Source organism: Salvelinus alpinus, chromosome 5 (genome assembly GCF_045679555.1).
Source record: "Salvelinus alpinus chromosome 5, SLU_Salpinus.1, whole genome shotgun sequence".
In the NCBI taxonomy this organism is placed as follows: domain Eukaryota; kingdom Metazoa; phylum Chordata; class Actinopteri; order Salmoniformes; family Salmonidae; genus Salvelinus; species Salvelinus alpinus.
In genome coordinates this window covers 84,955,574-84,978,783 of record NC_092090.1, presented here as the reverse complement: position 1 = coordinate 84,978,783, position 23,210 = coordinate 84,955,574, and the positions used below count along the sequence as shown (strand labels likewise).

General features: G+C 43.8%; 2 protein-coding genes across 3 annotated transcripts; one reads left to right on the top strand and one right to left on the bottom strand.

Moving 5' to 3' along the window:
- Positions 1–425: 425 nt before the first annotated feature.
- Positions 426–11,526, top strand: naa35 (N-alpha-acetyltransferase 35, NatC auxiliary subunit). Of its 2 annotated transcripts, none has more exons than XM_071403898.1 (23): positions 426–546; positions 1,158–1,286; positions 1,842–1,875; positions 2,040–2,154; positions 2,329–2,403; positions 2,516–2,683; positions 5,858–5,924; positions 6,037–6,080; positions 6,343–6,393; positions 7,913–7,996; positions 8,201–8,315; positions 8,462–8,640; positions 8,787–8,846; positions 8,928–9,034; positions 9,253–9,319; positions 9,551–9,649; positions 9,782–9,960; positions 10,077–10,222; positions 10,332–10,399; positions 10,492–10,632; positions 10,809–10,931; positions 11,025–11,105; positions 11,192–11,526. In XM_071403898.1, the coding sequence occupies exons 2-23, from the start codon at positions 1,166–1,168 to the stop codon at positions 11,249–11,251; spliced, it is 2,184 nt and encodes a 727-aa protein (XP_071259999.1). In that variant the 5' UTR covers positions 426–546; positions 1,158–1,165; the 3' UTR covers positions 11,252–11,526. The 2 variants fall into 2 exon arrangements, with proteins under 2 accessions (XP_071259999.1, XP_071259998.1); XM_071403897.1 differs by having other exon boundaries at positions 2,037–2,154.
- On the bottom strand, positions 11,499–22,537 carry golm1 (golgi membrane protein 1). The gene is made up of 11 exons (XM_071403899.1): positions 22,338–22,537; positions 19,314–19,448; positions 18,745–18,921; positions 17,761–17,815; positions 17,511–17,613; positions 17,245–17,362; positions 13,409–13,607; positions 12,991–13,158; positions 12,597–12,761; positions 12,283–12,393; positions 11,499–12,221 (listed from the first exon to the last, which is right to left on the bottom strand). Exons 2-10 carry the CDS (start codon positions 19,440–19,442, stop codon positions 12,284–12,286), a joined length of 1,224 nt encoding a protein of 407 aa, XP_071260000.1. The 5' UTR covers positions 19,443–19,448; positions 22,338–22,537; the 3' UTR covers positions 11,499–12,221; position 12,283.
- Positions 22,538–23,210: the final 673 nt, after the last annotated feature.

Sequence of the window (23,210 nt, the reverse complement as noted above, 5' to 3'; positions counted from 1 at the left end):
ATGGTGTAGAGATGTCAGGAGCAGTGGAATAGAGATACTAAGGGCAGGCATTTATTTCAAGTACAAAGGAAAGTCGGGGAGGGGAGGACGGCAGGAAGGGACAGAAGAGAGGAGGCTATTTTTACAAGATTATGGGTGGGACGCAGCCAGTTGAATAAGACCTTAAATGTGATAGGAAAGCATCCAAAAGGAAAGTGTGATTATTGCCAGGAAACAGAGACCATGGAGCTGGTATTGCTACAGTGTGGGCAGTATCAGAGGGGAAAAGAGAGGCTGAGATCTATGAGGGAGGAGGGGATACAGGAAATTGATTTAAAGAGTATTTTGAGTAGAACATCATTAGATATAGTCTCACATATGTTGTTATATTTTTTAAGAGCAACGGGACTGACAGGTAGGATTTAGTTTCTCCCTGTCCCTGGCTCACACTCCAGTACAGTAGATGGCGGTAATGCACCATCACGTTGGATGCCAACCGCCGTAAACCTCACCGAAGAAGGAGGAGGAGCCTCGGACGACTATCTAGCAGCGCTAGCAGTTAGCAAGGTATGTAGCTATGTGATTTTACAACGCAAAGATCCCCTCAAATGTCCCCAAAATATGCCAAAATGTTTCATGCAATTGCGTAATATGTATGATTAAAAATTTGTGTTGATGCAGAGAGACCAAACTAGTTAACGTTAGCTAGCTACAGTACTAGTACAATATCGGCAATATTAGCCAGCTCGACTGATTTATTATGCTCCAGCTAGCAAAGAACCGTAGCAAAGATATTTAGCATAACTAGCTATTAACACTGGCTAGCTAGTGAAATGACAGCAGACTCAGGTGCCTCATTACAAATTGCGGTTAGCTAGTTATCGTATTGAATGAATCCACAGACCTCAGAGTCAGCTCAGACTGGCAGAAATGATAGCCTGCTGAGTTCCCCTTGGACCCTCTCTCGGTGACTGAGTTAAACTGTACTCCATCAGAACCCATATAACCTTGTTTTACTCAAATTATGTTTGTGAACAACGTACATGTAAACGAACACTGTATAGTCTCAACACATGGGTAAAATTATACATTTGATATCATGGATGGTCTCCTTGCATCAATAGCTCTATACATTTTTATCTTATTTGAATTTGACAACCTACTGGTTTTACTTTCAGCTGTAACCATGGTGATGAAGTCATCAGTAGAGGATGATGATGTAGGATGGGGACTGGGTGTCCCAGAGAAGATGAGGAACAATGCAAACTGGGTGGACATTACACATGAATTTAAAGGGGCATGCAAAGGTACAAACTCAGTGTGCGTGTGTCTGTCTGTGTGTTGTTACATGCGTTAACACTGTTTTTCAGGATGTGCTGATGATTTGAATTGTGTCTCGGGGGTTTATGATACTTGTTCCTCACATTTGTTTGCTGGACAGTTCTGAAATGCCTTCCCTGGTAAATCAGGTTTCTCATCAAAAGATTGGTGTAAATCTGCAGAACCAGTAAAAGAAAGGCCAAAACAGTAAAGTAAATCTTAATGTAGACCCAGTGATTTCAGCCCTGTGGGAATTTGGTGCCACCAGTCTGAAATGCAAGCTGGATGGTACAGGTTAGTTAGCATGACCTGCTGACCCCATTGACAACAGCACATGACTAAGTAAACATTTTACTTAAGTGGAACTTAGGATTCACACCTTAGTCAAACTCCTGTTTGAGGATGAGTTCCTGTGTACCTCTTCATACATACCGGTGTTATACACTGTACTACTATTACACAAATATACTGCTCTGGCTTTTATCACTATAGTTCAGATGACTGAGTACTCTTGTATTTGTTTTCTCGTGTTGTATTTACAGAGCTCAACCTTGGGGAGTTGCTCCATGACAAGTTGTGAGTATGAGTGTTTCTGTTTGTTTCTCACACTCTTCTCTAGGCCATTAATTCAAATGTGTTGTGTTAGTGAAATACTGAAGTGCTGCAATATACATGCATCTATCTATAACTAGACAACACGCACACAGCTTTAGGTCTTTTAATGGCAGCGTTTTCAGCAGGTTTGGCCTGTTCGAGGCTATGTCTGCCATTGAGATGATGGACCCCAAGATGGACGCAGGGATGATTGGCAATCAGGTCAACAGGAAAGTCCTCAACTTTGAACAGGCAGTCAAGGTATGGCTCTGATTCCTGGAGTTTCAGACTGTGAAATGAAAATGTTGGTTTTATGTTGAACCTTTAGTGAGGTGCATTATAGTCCATTAAGACTCTCCCTCACCTCTCCTTTTCCTCTCTGTCGCTCGCGCTCTCTTCTCCTTTTTTGTCTCTCTCCTCTCTTGCTCTCTCTAGGATGGTGCTATCAGAGTGAGGTACCTCAGTCTTCCTGAGCTGATTGGGATCATGGACACCTGTTTCTGCTGCTTGGTCAGTTGTATTTCCTTATCAATACCAAACTGCATCAACCCACTATGCATAATAATTACCAATCAAAACAAACGTAAGTACTTTTAAGATGTGTGTGTTTGTGTGTGTGTAGATCACCTGGCTGGAGGGTCACTCCCTAGCCCAGACAGTGTTCACCTGCCTCTACGTCCACAACCCCGACCTGATAGAGGACCCTGCCCTCAAGGCCTTCACTCTGGGCATCCTCAAGGTGTGCGACATCGCCCGCGAGAAGGTCAACAAAGCCGCCGTGTTCGAGGAGGTAAGCCGTTTGGTCTCTTTGGGCTTTTGCACGGAACACATTCACACTCTATCACTCACACACTCTGTCATGCCAAATAAATTAGCACGACACCACCAACAGATACGGGACCAGGTTAACACAAACTGTCTCTATACCTCCTATAGTCCCATCTATGGGACACAGTCAAACTACAGTGCATTCGGAAAGTATTCAGACCCCTTGACTTTTTCCACATTTTGTTACGTTACAACCTTATTCTAAAATAGATTACATTGTTTTTCCCCCCTAATCAAATTACACACAATTCCCCATAATGACAAAGCAAAAACAGTTTTTTAGAAATGTTTGCAAATTTATATACACTGCTCAAAAAAATAAAGGGAACACTAAAATAACACATCCTAGATCTGAATGAATGAAATATTCTTATTAAATACTTTTTTCTTTACATAGTTGAATGTGCTGACAACAAAATCACACAAAAATGATCAATGGAAATCAAATTTATCAACCCATGGAGGTCTGGATTTGGAGTCACACTCAAAATTAAAGTGGAAAACCACACTACAGGTTGATCCAACTTTGATGTAATGCCAACTCCTGGACAGTCTGTGGTGCAACGTGGCGTTGGTGGATGGAGCGAGACATGATGTCCCAGATGTGCTCAATTGGATTCAGGTCTGGGGAACGGGCGGGCCAGTCCATAGCATCAATGCCTTCCTCTTGCAGGAACTGCTGACACACTCCAGCCACATGAGGTCTAGCATTGTCTTGCATTAGGAGGAACCCAGGGCCAACCGCACCAGCATATGGTCTCACAAGGGGTCTGAGGATCTCATCTCGGTACCTAATGGCAGTCAGGCTACCTCTGGCGAGCACATGGAGGGCTGTGCGGCCCCCCAAAGAAATGCCACCCCACTCCATGACTGACCCACCGCCAAACCGGTCATGCTGGAGGATGTTGCAGGCAGCAGAACGTTCTCCACGGCGTCTCCAGACTCTGTCACGTCTGTCACATGTGCTCAGTGTGAACCTGCTTTCATCTGTGAAGAGCACAGGGCACCAGTGGCAAATTTGCCAATCTTGGTGTTCTCTGGCAAATGCCAAACGTCCTGCACGGTGTTGGGCTGTAAGCATAACCCCCACCTGTGGACGTCGGGCCCTCATACCACCCTCATGGAGTCTGTTTCTGACCGTTTGAGCAGACACATGCACATTTGTGGCCTGCTGGAGGTCATTTTGCAGTGCTCTGGCAGTGCTCCACCTGCTCCTCCTTGCACAAAGGCGGAGGTAGCGGTCCTGCTGCTGGGTTGTTGCCCAACTACGGCCTCCTCCACGTCTCCTGATGTACTGGCCTGTCTCCTGGTAGCGCCTCCATGCTCTGGACACTACGCTGACAGACACAGCAAACCTTCTTGCCACAGCTCGCATTGATGTGCCATCCTGGATGAGCTGCACTACCTGAGCCACTTGTGTGGGTTGTAGACTCCGTCTCATGCTACCACTAGAGTGAAAGCACCGCCAGCATTCAAAAGTGAACAAAACATCACCCAGGAAGCATAGGAACTGAGAAGTGGTCTGTGGTCACCACCTGCAGAACCACTCCTTTATTGGGGTTGTCTTGCTAATTGCCTATAATTTCCACCTTTTGTCTATTCCATTTGCACAACAGCATGTGAAATTTATTGTCAATCAGTGTTGCTTCCTAAGTGGACAGTTTGATTACACAGAAGTGTGATTGACTTGGAGTTACATTGTGTTGTTTAAGTGTTCCCTTTATTTTTTTGAGCAGTGTATATATAAAAAATGAAATCACATTTACATAAGTATTCAGACCCTTTACACAGTACTTTGTTGAAGCACCTTTGGCAGCGACTACAGCCTCGAGTCTTCTCGGGTATGATGCTGCAAGCTTGGCACACCTGTATTTGGGGAGTTTCTCCCATTCTTCTCTGTAGATCCTCTCAAGCTCTGTCAGGTTGGATGGGGATTGCCACAGCACAGCTATTTTCAGGTCTCTCCAGAGATGTTCGATCGGGTTCAAGTCCGGGCTCTGGCTGGCCCACTGAAGCACATTCAAAGACTTGTCCCGAAGCCACTCCTGCGTTGTCTTGGCTGTGTGCTTAGGGCCGTTTTCCTGTTGGAAGGTGAACCTTCGCCCCAGTCTGAGGTCCTTAGCGCTCTGGAGCAGATTTTCATCAAGGATCTATCTGTACTTTGCTCTGTTCATCTTTTCCTCGACCCTGACTAGTCTCCCAGTCCCTGCTGCTGAAAAACATCCCCACAGCATGATGCTGCCAATTAAATCTTGGTTTCACCAGACCAGAGAATCTTGTTTCTCATGGTCTGAATCCTTTAGGTGCCTTTTGGCAAACTCCAAGCGGGCTGACATGTGCCTTTTACTGAGGAGTGGCTTCCGACTGGCCACTGCCATAAAGGCCTGATTGGTGGAGTGCTGCTGAGAATGTTGTCCCACTGGAAGGTTCTCCCATCGCCACAGAGGAACTCTGTCAGTGACCATCGTGTTCTTGTTCACCTCCCTGACCAAGGCCCTTCTCCCCGATTCCTCAGTTTGGCTGTGTGGCAAGCTCTAGGAAGAGTCTTGGTGGTTCCAAACTTGTTCCATTAAAGAATGATGGAGGCTAGTGTTGGGGACCTTCAATGCTGCAGAAATGTTTTGGTATTCGTCCCCAGATTCGTGTCTCGGACCTCTATGGACAATTCCTTCGACCTCAAGGCTTGGTTTTTGCTCTGACATGCACTGTCAACTGTGGGACCTTATATAGACAGGAGTGTGCTTATCCAAATCATGTCCAATCAGTTTAATTTACCACAAGTAGAAACATCTGAAGGATGATCAATGGAAACAAGATGCACTTGAGCTCAATTTCTAGTCTCATTGCAAAGGGTCTGAATAAATATGGTATTTCTGTTTTCTTATTTGCAAAAATGTCTAATAGCCTGTTTTCTCTTTGTCATTATGGGGTATTGTGTGTAGATCGCTAAGTAAAATGTTTTACTTGATACATTTTAGAATAAGGATGTAACTTAACAAAATGTGGAAAAAGTCAAGGGGTCTGAATACTTTCCGAATGCACTGTATGTCCACTGTTCCTCCTAGGTCTTCTGATCTGAAACAACGCTTAGTTCTAGGTATAATATTTAAGATCCTGTTCTATGTCCTGTCTCTAGGAAGATTTCCAGGCCATGACGTACGGCTTCAAGATGGCCAACAATGTGACAGACCTGCGGGTTACAGGTGATTTTCATGTGGTGACTTAAGTTCCATGTTTGGCATTGCAGGTATAAAATAATAATGTAGTGATGTGTGTGTGCCAAGTTAACTTTATACATGTCAATGGCACCAACAGGTATGCTAAAGGATGTGGAGGATGAGTTACAGAGGAAAGTTAAGGTACATGCATACTACTGTCTTCACCATCCACTTACACGTGAACTCACAACCGATGCGAATACAGCTAACAACTGAACACGACTAGACTCTGGCAGAGTGACAAAATACATTACTAAATAATGTATCTGATACTTAGCTGAGATGGCCGCTAGTGTATACAACTCTGTGCCACTAACATAACTCCACAGCTCGTCCGTCACGCGTTCTCCTCTTCCTCGCTCTCCTTACCCTCTTTTTTTCCCCCTCTCTCCTCCTCCTGTAGAGCACACGCAGTCGCCAGGGTGAGCAGCGGGACCCAGAGGTGGAGTTGGAGGTAAGACTATCAGTTACTCTGTCTGAGTATATCAACCAGTCCACCCCATCTCTCTCATCCAATAGATGCAGTAAAGCTGTCAATGGAACTCAAACCAAACAATAGAAATGCATGGGGGAAAAGATCCTGAATCTCCTAACTGCCCCCCAGTAAAATGTGCCTACATTTAGAAACAATAGCCTATGTGTATTCCACACTATGTTGAGGTAAACATCTCAGTATAAAGCTGGTATGGATGTCAACCCCAATACATGTTCATGTCAGCGTCACCAATCAAATGCATTACAGTTAAAAACTACTTAGACTACCACCACTGATTTCTGTATGCTAGCTATGCTACCAGCTTATAAGAACAGGAGTTAGCATTTAGCAATTACTTCTTCTAAACCTGAAAAGGAACAACTTCTAAATGTTATACAGCGAAAATAGCCAAATACATCAAAATCTGACTTTAGTATCCCCTTTTGGGCCTGTTGCAATACATCAATCATGACGGCTATGACATATCTATCCACTTTGTTAGATTTGTTGAATGTTTGCCAATCCGGTATCCCCCTTCTATCCCCCACGGTTTGACCTCTTTACTGCATCTATGGCCAATCTCAAATCAACCCCTAAACCTTATGCACTTGTGGAGATCTATGGAGGATTTGATAGGTGTTAGGATAGGAGGGATTCTCACCATATTGCTATCAGAGGACAACTTATCTCTACATCCAATTCTGTCAGAGTGCATAGGCTGTAGTGTAGGGGTCCATTTGGGATTAGCAATATCTATTACCCCTGCCTTCTGCCCTGGCCAGTACACCAGAGCGTGGGAATGAGGCAGCCTTTCATTGAGACAAGCCTGGAATTTGCAGCTAGAAAAAAAGGGGGAAAAACACCAATCCCCCAAAATGGAGAGGTCTCTAGATGGTCGGAATCAACATTTTACGACAGAGCTAAATCTGTGTCCCTAGTGCCTACAAAGATACTGAGAGTACAAAACATTAGGAACACCTTCCTAATATTAACAATTTGTCGGGGCATGGACTCTAAGAGGTGTCGAAAGCGTTCCACAGGGATGCTGGCCTTGTTGACTCCTATGCTTTCCACGGTTGTCAAGTTAGCTGGATGTCCCGTGGGTGGTGGAGCATTCTTGATACACAGGAAACTGTTGAGCATGAAAAACTTAGTAGCGTTGCAGTTCTTCATAAACTAAAACCGGTGCACCTGGCACCTACTACCATAACCCTTTCAAAGGCACTTAAATATTTTGTCTTGCCCATTCACCCTTTGAATGGCACACATACACAATCCATGTCTTAATTGTCTCAAGGCTTAAAAATATTTCTTTAACCTGTCTCCTCCTAGTCATCTACACTGATTTGAAGGGGATTTAATAGGTGACATCAATAAGGGGATCATAGCTTTCACCTGGTCAGTCTGTCATGGAAAGAGCAGGTGTTTCTAATGTTTTGTACACTGTATAGTGTGTGAGTGACTTGTTATTAACCTGTTTCTCTGCCTCCTTTCTCAGCATCAGCAGTGTTTGGCACTTTTCAGTCGGATCAAGTTCACACGCCTTCTACTGACAGCGCTGATCGCCTTCACGAAAAAAGAGGTACACAAATAAAATGTATTCATAAAGCCCTTTTTACATCAACAGATGTCACAAAGTGCTTATACAGAAACCCAGCCTAAACCCCAAAGAGCAAGCAATGCAGATGTAGAAGCACACCACACACTTTTAGCTTAGCTTTACTAAAAAAGGAACAAATGGTTGATTTATTTGATTGAGCATGTGATGTCATGTTGGCTCTGTCAGACCAGCTCAGTGAGTGAAGCTCAGAAACTCATGCAGCAGGCGGCAGATCTCCTCCCAGCCCTCCGCTCCAGCATCGAACATGGCATTCAGTCCCAGAACGATACTACTAAAGGAGGTAACACCCACACACACTCCACAATGGCACCTAGGCCCAATGTGTTACTCACTACCATAAAATGAATGCTACTCTCACTTAGAAAAACTCTAACCGCAAGTGAACCACTCACAGTTCTGAACCCTGACCTCCTCCCTGCGTTCCAGATCACCCGATCATGATGGGGTTTGAACCACTTGTGAACCAGAGACTACTGCCCCCCACCTTCCCACGCTACGCCAAGATCATCAAAAGGGAGGAGATGGTCAACTACTTCAGCAAGCTCATCGACCGCATTAAGACCGTGTGCGAGGTCATCAACACAACTAACCTACATGGAATTCTGGTACTACATCTGTAAATACTACAAGAATAATTTTGACAATACTATTGTACTTCAACATTACATTCTGACAATACTTCTATAATGGTTTGCATGTTCGAGCATTTGTTAAAGGTTGTAGTAATGTCGTTTTAATATTCTGCTTTCAGGACTTTTTTTGTGAGTTCAGTGAGCAGTCCCCCTGTGTCCTCTCCAGGTCTCTGCTGCAGGTAAGGAACATTCTCCCTCATGATTGGTGCATCTGGACAATTCTCTGATCCAGTTCTGATGAATCCCCTCCCTGTCTCTAGACAACGTTCCTGATCGATAATAAGAAAGTGTTTGGGACCCAACCAATGCACGACATGATCAAAGATGCTCTGAGGTACTTTGTCAGCCCACCAGTGCTCTCCTCCAAGTAAGTCATAGAAGATTGGAGTGCTTCTTTCTATGGCCCTACCTTCAAATGCTTTAGAAATGCATCCTGCCTTAAAGTCATTAGAGCTCTGAATTGGTATTTGTAATATGGTGGCAATCTTGCGTTCAAATATCTCAAGGAAATAAGGATGCATTTCTGAGGTATTAGAGTTCTACCTCTGTCTTTGGAACTGACTGATCCATGCACTGCCTCGGCAGGTGCTGCCTGTATAATAACCACCAGGCCAAGGACTACATTGATTCCTTTGTCGCACACTGCTCGAGGGTAAGTCACCTGGCTGCGTTCCAATACACCTCTATATTAATGCCACAATCCTTCATTTGTTTTTTTCCCAGGCCAAATGGCATCCCCTCCACTTGGTTAGCATAAGGGGAAATGTAACCACTCAAATGCATAGATGAAGCTGTGGCTCTGACAGTCCTTGATATCAACATGATAGTTGTAAACATGTTTCCAAACAATGGAGTAAAACAACCCTGGACTGTTTCCCTGCAGCCCTTTTGCAGTCTCATCCAGATTCACGGACACAACCGCGCTCGGCAGAGAGACAAACTAGGCCACATCCTGGAGGAGTTTGCCACACTGCAGGATGAGGTGTGTGTGTGAGAGAGACCGTATGAGTATGCATTGCTGTTTAGCTATGTAAATTATCTAATGTGTGTGGGTGTGCTCAACTGTATGTTGCTGTTCTCCTGTGGTTGACTGGTGTGGGGGCACCCCCTGCAGGCTGAGAAGGTGGACGCAGCGCTGCACAGCCTGCTGATGAAGCTGGAGCCCCAGAGACAGCACCTGGCCTGCCTGGGGACCTGGATCCTCTACCACAACCTGCGCATCATGATCCAGTACCTGCTCAGCGGCTTCGAGCTGGAACTCTACAGCATGCACGAGTACTACTACATCTACTGGTGAGTGTGTGCCGTAAGAAAGTGTGTTCCATGTGTACACTTGACCGATTTGCGCCGTAAGAAAATATGTCCGGTGTTCACTTGATTGAGGTATGCTTGACTGAGGTGGTGTGTAGGTATTTGTCAGAGTTCCTGTATGCATGGCTCATGTCCACTCTGAGTCGGGCGGACAGCTCTCAGATGGCTGAGGAGCGCCTCCTGGAGGAGCAGCAGAAAGGACGTAGCAGCAAGAAAACCAAGAAGAAGAAGAAGGGTCAAGGAGGTCAGGATTAAATCATACATTATTTACATTGAATTTAATCCATCTGGTACTACACTGCCGCCACCCAGCCATAACATGCTCCTCAATAAGAATGTGTTTTCGCCTTCAGCTCGCCCCCTCAGCAGAGAAATCACCATGAGCCAAGCCTACCAAAACATGTGTGCTGGCATGTACAAGGTAAGTGTACACATGTACTCTGTCCTGGCTCCGTTGCAGTCCCATTTTCTATCAAGACTACACACACACTGAACTCCTGTCTGTTGGTCCAGACTATGATAGCCCTGGATATGGACGGAAAGGTACGGAAGCCGCAGTTTGAGTTGGACAGCGAGCAGGTGCGCTACGAGCATCGCTTTGCCCCCTTCAATAGTGTGATCACTCCCCCGCCAGTCCATTACGTTCAGTTCAAGGTACAGTAGTATTACCAACCATTGCTAGCTCTGATTGTATGCATGTGTTCATGCATCTGTTGTGCATTCCAGGTTGACTTAAATTGCAGACATGCTGCACAGAATCGCTCAGGAATTACATGTTATAGCGGAGATTAAAAAGACGACCTGTGCCTCTCGGTTTATGTTGGCTGTAGGATATGTCTGATCTGAAGAAGTACAGTCCTCCTCCTCAGTCAGCTGACCTCTACATGGCAGCCAGTAAACACTTCCAGCAGGCCAAACTGATCCTGGAGAACGTCCCCAGCCCTGACCCAGAGGTCAGTAAGCCTTTTAACCCCTAATAGTGACAGAGGTTGTGCCTCAAGTTTGAGTCTAAATGTGAGTTTTTTTTGCGTTGCTGGTTGATGCAGGTGAATCGCATCCTAAAAGTGGCCAAACCCAACATTGTGGTCATGAAGCTACTTGCCGGCGGGCACAAGAAGGAGACAAAGGTAACAACAATGCGAGGAGCAAAACGCACTACAAAATATTTTGGGAAATTGAAACATTGTGATCAAATGGTACTCCCCATTTCTAGGTACTACCGGAGTTTGATTTCTCCACTCACAAGTACTTCCCTGTGGTCAAGATCATCTGAATCAGAGCCCTGCATTACTGACAACTCGTACCCACCTCCCTGACCCGGTCTCCGTACACCAACTTTTTCCATCTGCGTAACTGTGGTCGCTATGATAGGACAGAGGGAGACAGTGTCTGAAGTTGGTTGACCAGGACAAGATCATCCTTTACACAATTGTCTTTTTGGTAAAGGACTACAAATACCAGACATCCCAAAGGACAGAAGAACTACATCCTTTACAATACCAAAAACAAACTTGTCTGACTATGTTATTAAAATGATTTATTTTGTCATCCTTCTGTGCTACATTTCCTCAATAAAAAAACAGATTATTTAACAGTAAGTAACAATCTAAATAGAAAAAAAATCAAACCTATGTTCAACCATAATTTCCATTTGAGTCGGCTATAATAATAAAAAAAATCGTATTTGAAACATTTACAGTAGTGGGTCTGCCTGGTGCACAGAGGCCACTTTTACCAACAAGTTACAAAATAGTTATTCTATGGTGAGCAGGACACATGCCCATCAAGCTTTGACTATGCAGGGTTGAATGATCCCTGCAAATATTTCAAATTATAAAACAAAAACCTTATTCACATTGTCATACAGCATGACATCTCATTTTCTATTGGTTTATGAAACTACTGTAAGAACTGCTAAGTGTAACTAACTGCACATCAAGGCTAAAGAGTGAATCGGAGTACAGTTCTCTAACAGCACGATCTGGGTTATCACATACAAACTATCATTTCATCCATGGTTATAGCAGTTCTGAGATCCAAAGTCTGTTTTCCCGACAAAATATACATTCACTGCAGAAGACTTAAGTATATTAAGGCGAACCGTGAGATGCTTTCACTGAAAGAGCAGAAGTCTTACACAGACGGTAGTCTTGACAACAGTTCTGTTGAGCTGTAGTCCCTCCCTGGTTCGGTAGTAGATTGTGAATGGAGGAGGGTCTTAGCTCCCACCTTTCTCCAACCACCTAACAAGACCAAAGATTAGATATATTTATATCACTAAAACAGACTGTGTGTGTGTGTTACCTCAGAACTGAGCGAGCTCTGCCTGTTTGTCAGCCTCAAACTCTCCTTCGTTCTCGTCGTCTCCGTTGTAGTCCGCCAGCTCTTCCTGCATTTCCCGTTCAGCCTCCTTATCTACGAGTGAATACATCAGCATCTTTACTATACATTAGAGCTGGGATGATACACCGACTATACCAATCACTTATCGCAGGCATTTTGCTGACATCGTTCATTACGATAAGTAGCCTTTACTAGAGAAATGTGCAGTTTGGTTAGGACCCCCCCCCCCTATACGAGTGTGACGTTAGGACCCCCCCTATACAAGTGTGACCCACCTATGTTCTCAGCCATCTGGTTCCGTTGGTCTGGGTCGACCCCGCCCACTATCGGCTTGTCTGCGTCGTAATCCTCCTCAGGATCCTCCACCTTCTCCTGACCAATAGGAGCCTCTTCTTCCTTCCACTGGCTAAGCTGAATGTCATCAGCACCAGGGTCGGCATCTGGAGGGGAAAAAGATTGGCGTCCGTTTCCATTTCTCACATCTTTGACTCTGTAAAGGCAAAAACCTTGGCAATACTAGGTTTCACTATTTCCCATTTTAGATACTTTCACATAATTATGGCGGGACAAACTGGCTTATCCTCCCTGGACTTGTGGAACATCTGGTATGGAGGAGGTTATACAGTTTCTGAGATGGTGGGTGCATGGTTGAGGCTGTGCGAGTCATACCCTCTATCTGAGGCTCTCCTCCGTGTGTGTCCATCACCTCCAGCTCCGTGTCCTCGGTCAGGTTATTTTTCTGGTGCTTACTGGCCCCCTCTACAGGCCCCGGTTGGTCCCCCTTAGCATCAGCGGAGGGCAGGGACTCTTTAGGGGATAGCGCAGGAGTGTCGAGAGCTAGATAAAGGGCAGCATCCAGTTCGTATCAGACAACATACACATGTCAGCCTCTCAGAAACAAAACTACCAATTCAATACGTGTTGTACTTGCCTAAGGGGTAATGGTGAATATGACTGTGGTATAAATGGTGTGTATGTAATGTCATGTCAAAGATGAGTTGATAAAGAAGTGGGAGAGCTGGTATGAAATTGTCTTATTGGCCCAGATCCTTCCACCCTCAATGAGAGCAGCCATCTTGGCCTGTACCTTTGTCTACTGCGATCTCATTGGTCTCCAGCTCTAAGGTTTTGAGGTCCACTGCAGGACCTTTGGCCGCTGATGGTTCAGGGGCGTGGCCGTGGACAGGAGTGGTCTTAGTGTCGTCCAGCCCTGCCTTCCCAGGCCCCTCTTTATCTGACACGCCCACCTCAGTGGAGGCAATTTTCTGTGTGGGTGCTGCATTTGTCTGCAGGGAAAATACAGTTAAAGTTGTATCAATTTCATACCATCTTGTGTATTTTTTATTTAACAAACAAAACCACTAATGACATAGTGGAAAGAAAATGTATTAAGTCATACGACAAATTGTGCTTAAACTAATAACACAAATGATTGTATTTTTCCTTGTCTATTTTGAATACATAATTTAAACATTCACAGTGTAGGTTGGAAAAAGTATGTGAACCCCTAGGCTAATGACTCCTCCAAAAGCAAATTGCTGCACTGTCGGAACTAGAAGCACAAACATTTCGCTACACCCGCAATAACATTTGCTAAACCAATAAAATCTGATTTGAATCAGGAGTCAGCTAACCATGCCTTGAACAAAAGATCTCAGACTTGCATAATGTTGGAAAGGGTTACAAAAGTATCTCTAAAAGCCTTGAGGTTAATACAGTGAGGGGAAAAAGTATTTGATCCCCTGCTGATTTTGTACGTTTGCCCACTGACAAAGAAATTATCAGTCTGTAATTTTAATGGTAGGTTTATTTGAACAGTGAGAGACAGAATATCAACAAAAAAATCCAGAAAAACGCATGTCAAAAATTTTATAAATTGATTTGCATTTTAATGAGGGAAATAAGTATTTGACCCCTCTGCAAAACATGACTTAGTACTTGGTGGCAAAACCCTTGTTGGCAATCACAGAGGTCAGATGTTTCTTGTAGTTGGCCACCAGGTTTGCACACATCTCAGGAGAGATTTTGTCCCACTCCTCTTTGCAGATCTTCTTCAAGTCATTAAGGTTTCGAGACTGACGTTTGGCAACTCGAACCTTCAGCTCCCTCCACAGATTTTCTATGGGATTAAGGTCTGGAGACTGGCTAGGCCACTCCAGGACCTTAATGTGCTTTTTCTTGAGCCACTCCTTTGTTGCCTTGGCCGTGTGTTTTGGGTCATTGTCATGCTGGAATACCCATCCACGACCCATTTTCAATACCCTGGCTGAGTGAAGGAGGTTTTCACCCAAGATTTGACGGTACATGGCCCCGTCCATCGTCCCTTTGATGCGGTGAAGTTGTCCTGTCCCCTTAGCAGAAAAACACCCCCAAAGCATAATGTTTCCACCGCCATGTTTGACGGTGGGGATGGTTTCTTGGGGTCATAGGCAGCATTCCTCCTCCTCCAAACACGGCAAGTTGAGTTGATGCCAAAGAACTCCATTTTGGTCTCATCTGACCACAACACGTTCACCCAGTTGTCCTCTGAATCATTCAGATGTTCATTGGCAAACTTCAGACGGGCATGTATATGTGCTTTCTTCAGCAGGGGGACCTTGCGGGCGCTGCAGGATTTCAGTCCTTCACGGCGTAGTGTGTTACCAATTGTTTTCTTGGTGACTATGGTCCCAGCTGCCTTGAGATCATTGACAAGATCCTCCTGTGTAGTTCTGGGCTGATTCCTCACCATTCTCATGATCATTGCAACTCCACGAGGTGAGATCTTGCATGGAGCCCTAGGCCAAGGGAGTTTGACAGTTCTTTTGTGTTTCTTCCATTTGCGAATAATCGCACCAACTTGTCACCTTCTCACCAAGCTGCTTGGCAATGGTCTTGTAGCCCATTCCAGCCTTGTGTAGATCTACAATATTGTCCCTGACATCCTTGGAGAGCTCTTTGGTCTTGGCCATGGTGGAGAGTTTGGAATCTGATTGATTGATTGATTCTGTGGACAGGTGTCTTTTATACAGGTAAGAAACTGAGATTAGGAGCACTCCCTTTAAGAGTGTGCTCCTAATCTCAGCTCGTTACCTGTATGAAAGACACCTGGGAGCCAGAAATCTTTCTGATTGAGAGGGGGTCAAATACTTATTTCCCTCATTAAAATGCAAATCAATTTATAACGTTTTTGACATGCGTTTTTCTGGATTTTTGTTGTTGTTATTCTGTCTCTCACTGTTCAAATAACCCTACCATTAAAATTATAGACTGATCATTTCTTTGTCAGTGGGCAAACGTACAAAATCAGCAGGGGATCAAATACAGTGAGGGAAAAAAGTAAGTCCACGGTAAGACGAAGTGCCTATAAAAGTTCAGCACTGTTGCTACTCTCCCTATGAGTGTCCGTCCTGCAAAGATAAATGTAAGAGCACAGCACAGAATGCTCAATGAGGTTAAGAAGAATCCTAGAGTGTCAGCTAAAGACTTACAGAAATCTCTGGAACATGCTAACATCTCGACGAGTCTACGATACATAAAACACTAAACAAGAATGGTGTTCATGGGAGGACACCACGGAAGAAGCCACCGCTGTCCAAAAACAACATGGCTGCACGTCTGAAATCCGCAAAAGAGCACCTGGATGTTCCACAGTGCTACTGGCAAAATATTCTGTGGAACTAAAGTTGTGTTGTTTGGAAGGAACACACATTACTTTGTGGAGAAAAGGCAAAGCACCAACATCAAAACCTCATCCCGACTCTAAAGTATGGAGGGGAGCATCATGGTTTGGGGCTGCCTTAGGGCCTGGACAGCTTGCTATCATTGATGGAAAAATTAATTCCCAAGTTTATCAAGACATTTTGCAGGAGAATGTAAGGCTATCCATCTGCCAATTGAAGCTCAGAAGTTGGGTGATGCAACAGGACAACGACCCAAAACACAGAAGTAAATCAAGAACAGAATGGCTTCAACAGAAGAAAATACACCTTCTGAAGTGGCCCAGTCAGATTCCCAACTGACCTCAAGAGCAGTTCACGCCAGACATCCCAAGAATATTGCTGAACTGAAACAGTTTTGTAAAGAGGACTGGTCCAAAATTCCTCCTGACCATTGTGCAGGTCTGATCCGCAACTACAGAAAACATTTGGTTGAGGTTATTGCTGCCAAAGGAGCGTCAACCAGTTATTAAGTCCAAGGGTTCACATACTTATTCCACCCTGCACTGAATGTTTACACAGTGTTTTAAATTAAAATGTATAATTGTTTGTTTTATTAATTTAAGCAGACTGTTTGTCTATCGTTGTGACAGATGAAGATCAGATCATGACCAATTCATGCAGAAATCCAGGTAATTCCAAAGGGTTCACATACTTTCTCACCACTGTGTACACACACACAGCTCAGCCAAGCTATACTGCATGATGTTCAGGGTCTTTTATCAGTGGTGGATAGATACAAATGGTGAACTAAACTCAGTACGTCAGATTATGGAAATTGTGTTGGGACTTTTGCCAGGCAGCCACTGTTCAGGGTCATGTCGGGTAATGTTCTGATTGTGAGTCAAATCCCTGGATGTACTTAATGAGTGAGCCAGTTAATGGGGGATAGGTAAGGTCTACGACAGGGTTCCCCAACGTGCGGCCCAAATTATTTTCTTTGGCCCCTCAAGTTGAGCAAAACATTTTGTTATAGCACCAAATGATTTTAAGTTTGTTCAAGTATTCCCACGCGTAATAGATAAGACGTGATTGTATACTAATGTAAGCAAGAGGTGAAATATATTTTGTCAAATATGATCCGTTTGGGCTTCTTGCGGTCAATTTGCAGTCTACAAACTATTGTGTTCCGACCATCCGGTCAAGAAAAACCTCGTCCCACAGCTAAATCTAGCTGATGATCCCTGGTCTACAATGTGAGTGTTGAACATGGTTACCGGTTTACCTGGGAGGACACTGCTGGGTTCTTCATCTCGAGTTTCTTTTGAACTTCCCGCTTGGCTGCAGCCACCTTTTCAGCACAGTCCTCCCTCTGTGCTAGTATCTGAGTATTACACTGAGTCCTACACAAACACCACATGTTATTATTGCACATTAAGATTTGATAAATGACCTCTGACAAGGTCACATAAGACCCTAAAAGTGTGATGCATGATTATCTGTCATACACGCTCCATAAATGGCTGGACTGTGTATAATAGAGGGCCTTACATGTCATAGGTGAGTTTTTTGTTCAGGGTGTTCAGATTGCCTTGGCAACTCTGGAACTCTTTCTGAACTTTACCCAGGTCCTCATTTAGCTCATTTAACTGACCTGCAGAGACAAATTCACAGGTAGTATTAAGTCCTGACTGGGGGAAAAAAATAATCAACTTTGGTGGATATTAAGAGAGTGAGAATTCACAACACTGAAGACAGAAAAGAGACAGGTAGGCAGAAGCAACAAAAAAAAGCATCTTACTTTTCAGGTCCTGTATTACTTTGGTACTGGAGGATATATTTATCAGTTGGCTTGCCTAAAGGAAAACAGACATGACTCTTTTTTTATCTGTGACTGTGAACCCAGATGGTACTCAGATGGTCACAATTCCCTTTCCATGCTGCCATGGTATCACACCTTTACTGGGAATTCACACACAAACACTCCATAAACAATAGGTACACTGATCTACGGATGAAGGAACCTATCTGAGTGAGGGAAACTCAGGACTGGCTACCAGCAAGGTGGCGTATAGAGTATGGTCAACTCAGTACAATCCTTGATCACAAAGAAACTGATAGTACTAATTTTAGAGGCCACATCTTGGCAGTGTATTTTTTTACATTATCAAGCCAAATTCCTGCAATTCTACAAATTTCTACATGGAGCTGAGAAGAATGTTCAAAACGACAAAGTGAATTTCCTGCAATTCTACACAGTTTGCCATGGAGCTGAGAAACTGTTGCCGTTTTAAAGCAAATGTCCTGCAATCCAATGCATTTTACCATGGCTAATGCGGTGATCTTTTACTCAAACATAAAATCAATACTGCAAAATTACTTGTTTTTGGAATTTTCAATTCTACCAGTCTAACTTCTATTTAGGTGATTGTAAAATCTCAAAGATTATTATAGAAAAATATATAGGTAAATTATCTTTTCTACATATTTCATCTCTGGTTTTAGTCATTTAAGTTTACAGTGTTTTTCCAGTCTGAAAATGTATACTTTTTTTATTACACTGTTGGGATTTTTCTGCCATTGAAAAGTCCATAGCACTGATTCAATGACATTTAGAATATACAAATGTGTTGATCACACTTTTCACTTTGCGTTGTCCTGAGGGTTGCGTGTTGATGAACAACTGTGTGTGTGCAAGTTAGAAGTGGTGTTGTGCTCAGGTGTGTATTATGCGTCCATCTATGATGCAGTGCTCAGGTGAGTACACTCCAGTACAGTAAACTACCTTTTCCTGGCTACAGGTGTTGTGGACTCCCTCCAGCCTCTTGTTCAGGCTCTGCATGCGGCTGCTCTCCTCTTTCAGTCGCTGAATCTCTTCCTGGAACTCGTTCTTCTTCACCTCCACTGCACCACGCTCTGACGCCGCCCGACGCATCTGCGCCTCCAACTCGTACAGCTTTGTCTGCCCGCCACCACAGCACACACAGGGTGTCACAGGGTCAGAGTAGCATCATTCAAAACAAAGGCTTGGAGAATCAAACCCTGTTCTTTAAACACTTAAGCGGTACAAAATTAGCTTACTCATTCTGCTCTCTGTGACATGGCCCTTGTTCTAATCACATACTTCAGCTTACCATATTCATGGTAAACAGCTTGCCTTTCTCTACAACTTCTCCAACTGGCTCGGCCTTGTTTCCAATCCACTTCAAAAACACGGACTGTAACCCTGGGATTAGTTTATGCCCTTCTCTAAACCTAAACCCCAGCCATTACTTACACCCCCCCCTCCCACTGTAAACAACAGATTAACTATATTGGTTTAGTTATAAAAATATTTGATTAAAGATCACACACCTGTAACTCCAAGTTCCGTGAGTTTGACACCCAGTAGTTGAAACCCAGGACGAGGACACAAGCGATCAGAGCACCAATCATAAGAGGAGGAGACCGCCCCCCTCGACGACCATTACCCAACCCCCCCATTGCCTCCTGAAGACGAGAGAGAGTGAGAGACATTGGTTAAACACCTAAAAAAAGAGCCCTAGTGACCACAGGGCGTAAAATATATCACGCAGTTCAGTGAAAGGTTAAAGGGATACTTGAGGATTTTGGCAATGAAGCCTTTTATCTACTTCCCCAGAGTCAAGACATACTCGTGTCGGTCTCTGCGTGCAGTTTGAAGGAAGTTGTTAACTAGCGTTAGCCCAATGACAAAGTCTATGGTAACTGCTAACATGCTAGTTTATACGATGGACTTCGTCATTGCGCAAACGTTAGTTAGCATTGACTTGCAAAACTACCTCTAACTTCCTTCATACTGGATGCAGAGACAACATAAAAATTGTATCCATGAGTTCATCCAACTCTGGGAAACTAGATAAGGGGCTTCATTGCCAAAATCCAGAAGTATCCCTTTAAATCTGGGTGTCTATAGTCCTTGGTGGGTGTGCTGTGAAATAGGTTTGGGTAGACCTTTTTTACATTAGTTCTTTGCAGAAGGTTTCGGGTTTCTTGCATGTCATAAGCTGTGTTGTGCTCAGGTCTGTACTGTGTGTCTGCCTCTCAAGTTAGTCAATGCAAATAACTGGTACAGGAACAGCTTTATTGTCAAGATCACTATTGTTAGTATCCGGGATTATAGGGAGCTGATAATGCATGAAACCAACTCAACTGGAAGAGCATGCAAATCATGCTTCACAATTAACAAATTACCTACCTCTGTCAAAACATATCTACATCGGTAATGATAGCTATCCGATTAGCTAGCTAACAATACTGCTAATGGGGCTTGCTCAAACCACGGTAATGTCAGGAGAAAGTAGGCACCTCACCATACTGAATATAAACGTAACATCTAAAGTGATGGTTCCATGTTTCATGAGCTGAAATAAAAATTCCAGAAATGTCCCATATGCACAAAAAGTTAATCTCTCAAACTGTGCACACATTTGTTTACGTCACTGAACATTTCTCATTTACCAACGATAAATCATCCAACTGACAGCTGGGGCATATCAAAAGGCTGATTAAACAGCATTATCATTACACAAGTGCACCTTGTGCTGGGGGCAATAAAAGGCCACTAAAATGTGCTGTTTTGTCACAACAATGCCACAGATGTCTGAAGTTGAGGGAGCGAGCAATTGGCACGCTGACTGAAAATGTCCACCACAGCGGTTGCCAGAGAATTGAATGTTCATTTCTTTACCATAAGCCTCCTGCAATGTAATTTTAGAGAATTTGGCAGTATGTCCAACCGGCCTCACAACTGCAGACCACGTGCAACCACACCAGCCCAGGACCTCCACATCCGGCTTCTTCACCTGCGGGATCGTCTGAGAACAGCCACCCGGACAGCTGATGAAACTGTGGGTTTGACCAACCGAAAAATTCTGAAACCGTTTCAGAGAAGTACCTCTGCATGCTCATAGTCCTCACCAGTCTTGACCTGACTGCATTTCGGTGTCGTAACTGACTTCAATGGACAAGTGCTCACTGGGACACTGGAGAAGTGTGCTCTTCACAGATGAATCCCAGTTTCAACTGTACCGGGCAGATGGCACTCTGGCGTCGTGTGGGCGAGCAGGTTGCTGATGTCAACGTTGTGAACCGAGTGCCCCATAGTGTCGGTGGGGTTATGGTATGGGGTGCCATGAGCTACGGATAATGAACACAATTGCATTTTATCGATGGCAATTTGAATACTCAGAGATACTGTGACGAAATCCTGAGGCTCACTGTCGTGCCATTCATCTGCAGAGATCACCTCATGTTGTTTCAGCATGATAATGCACAGCCCCATGTCACAAGGATCTGTACACAATTCCTGGAAGCTGAAAATGTCTTCCACTGGCTGCATACTCACCAGACATGTCACCCATTGAGCATGTTTGGGATGCTCTGGATCGACGTGTACGACAGTGTGTTCCAGTTCCTGCCAATTTCCAGGCACTTCGCACAGCCATTGAAGATAAGTGGAACAACGTTTCACAGGCCACAATCAACAGCCTGATCAACTCTGTGAAGGAGATATGTCGCGCTCCATGAAATAGTGGTCACAACAGATACTGACTGGTTTTCTGATCCACGACCCTACTTTTAAAAAGGTATCTGTGACCAACCTATGCAGATCTGTATTCCCAGTCATGTGAAATACGTAGATTAGGGCCTAATGAATTTATTTTAAATTGACTGATTTCCTTATATGAGCTGTGAAATTGTTGCATGTTGCGTTGATATTTTTGTTCAGTGTACATACTACAAGGACAGTAAAACAACCAGTTGAGCGAGTAAGAGACTCATAACCTCGTACGAACCATCCTGATCTCGCGAGCTCACATTGTTTCGCGTCAAGGTATCCGCGAAGTCAGAATGGTTTGTACGAGACTAAGCGCCTTTAGCAGTAGCTGATTAAACTCAACGATATGGGTTATTGTGTGGCCTAATGTATTGGTCGCTAATTAGGTCAGATTAATCTGATTTGTTTAAAGTAATTAGAAGACACTGATCAGACATGATAAAAAAGCCTATTTTTGAATAGTTGGGAGAACAGACAAATGAGTTACCTAGTTATGTGGCTAAAACAGCAAACGTTAGCTAGCGCTTAGCTAAGCATGATGTAGCCTAGTTAACGACGTTAGTAGCTAACTAGAATATAATATCTGGACATGGTTACAACTTTAGCTTAGCTAACTATATTTTGAATCAGTGAAATGTATTCTGAAAAGTGAGGGTAACACGGGGCAAATCTCAGGACATCAACATATGAGTCTGCCTCTGATAAATAACTATGTGCCACTGATTCATGTACAGTAGCCAACCTTTATGCTAGCTAACAGTTAAGGCTAGCTAGCGTAGCTAGTTGTTGATAAATCTTACCTGATAGCCGCTTCACTGTTTAAGCAAGGATATGTTTTGACAGTGAATGGTCCGTCCACTTTATAAGCTAGCTACGAGACTCTTTACATAGCTAGTTCAATTAATATTCAGCACTGTTGCAGTCTGATTTCCATTCTCGTTGGGAGGGGGAGGAAGCTGTGATGTTTAGCTGGCTTGCTTGAAAACGCGGAAGTGGAGTCAAGTGATGCCAACACTGCAACAAGGGTTAGTACTATTCGATTTCCTTGGGACGTCCACAGCTTACATCAATTGGGTAACCTCCGAGTGGGTACGTACCCAATATCCCGGATACCACCGATCCTGCTAAAAGTAGCAGGCAGCCATCTTTGGAAGCTGTATCAGCCCTTCTCTGCAAGTAGTAGTCCTATTGAATGTGTATACAAGCACGTTAGAGACAAACAAAACAAGAAAATGGCATGGATGCCAAATTGAAAGGACATACTTTATCAACTGTACCTTTAGTACAATCTTCTTATTTTTTTAAACTTTTCCTCCCACACATTTTGAGGAGATTACACTTCTGGTTTTCATTATTCCCCTCTAATCAAGGACGCCCTTTTCGCACTACTGCGCGAAACCATAGAAATTGATAGCAGTGGTAGAAAAAGTACCCAATTGTCATACTTGAGTATAGGTAAAGATACCGTAACACTCCTATTATGTTGCGGGTCAATTTTACCCATTTCCACTTTTGAGTTGTCTAAAATAATAGTTAATGTCTATTTTTCTCCATGGAATTAAATTAGTTTTCTTCATTTAGGTCATGAACCTAACTTCAAAATGTGGACACGAACTGATGTGTTGTGGAATGTCTGTGTAGATTTTGTATACAAACATGATGTTGTGGGTCAT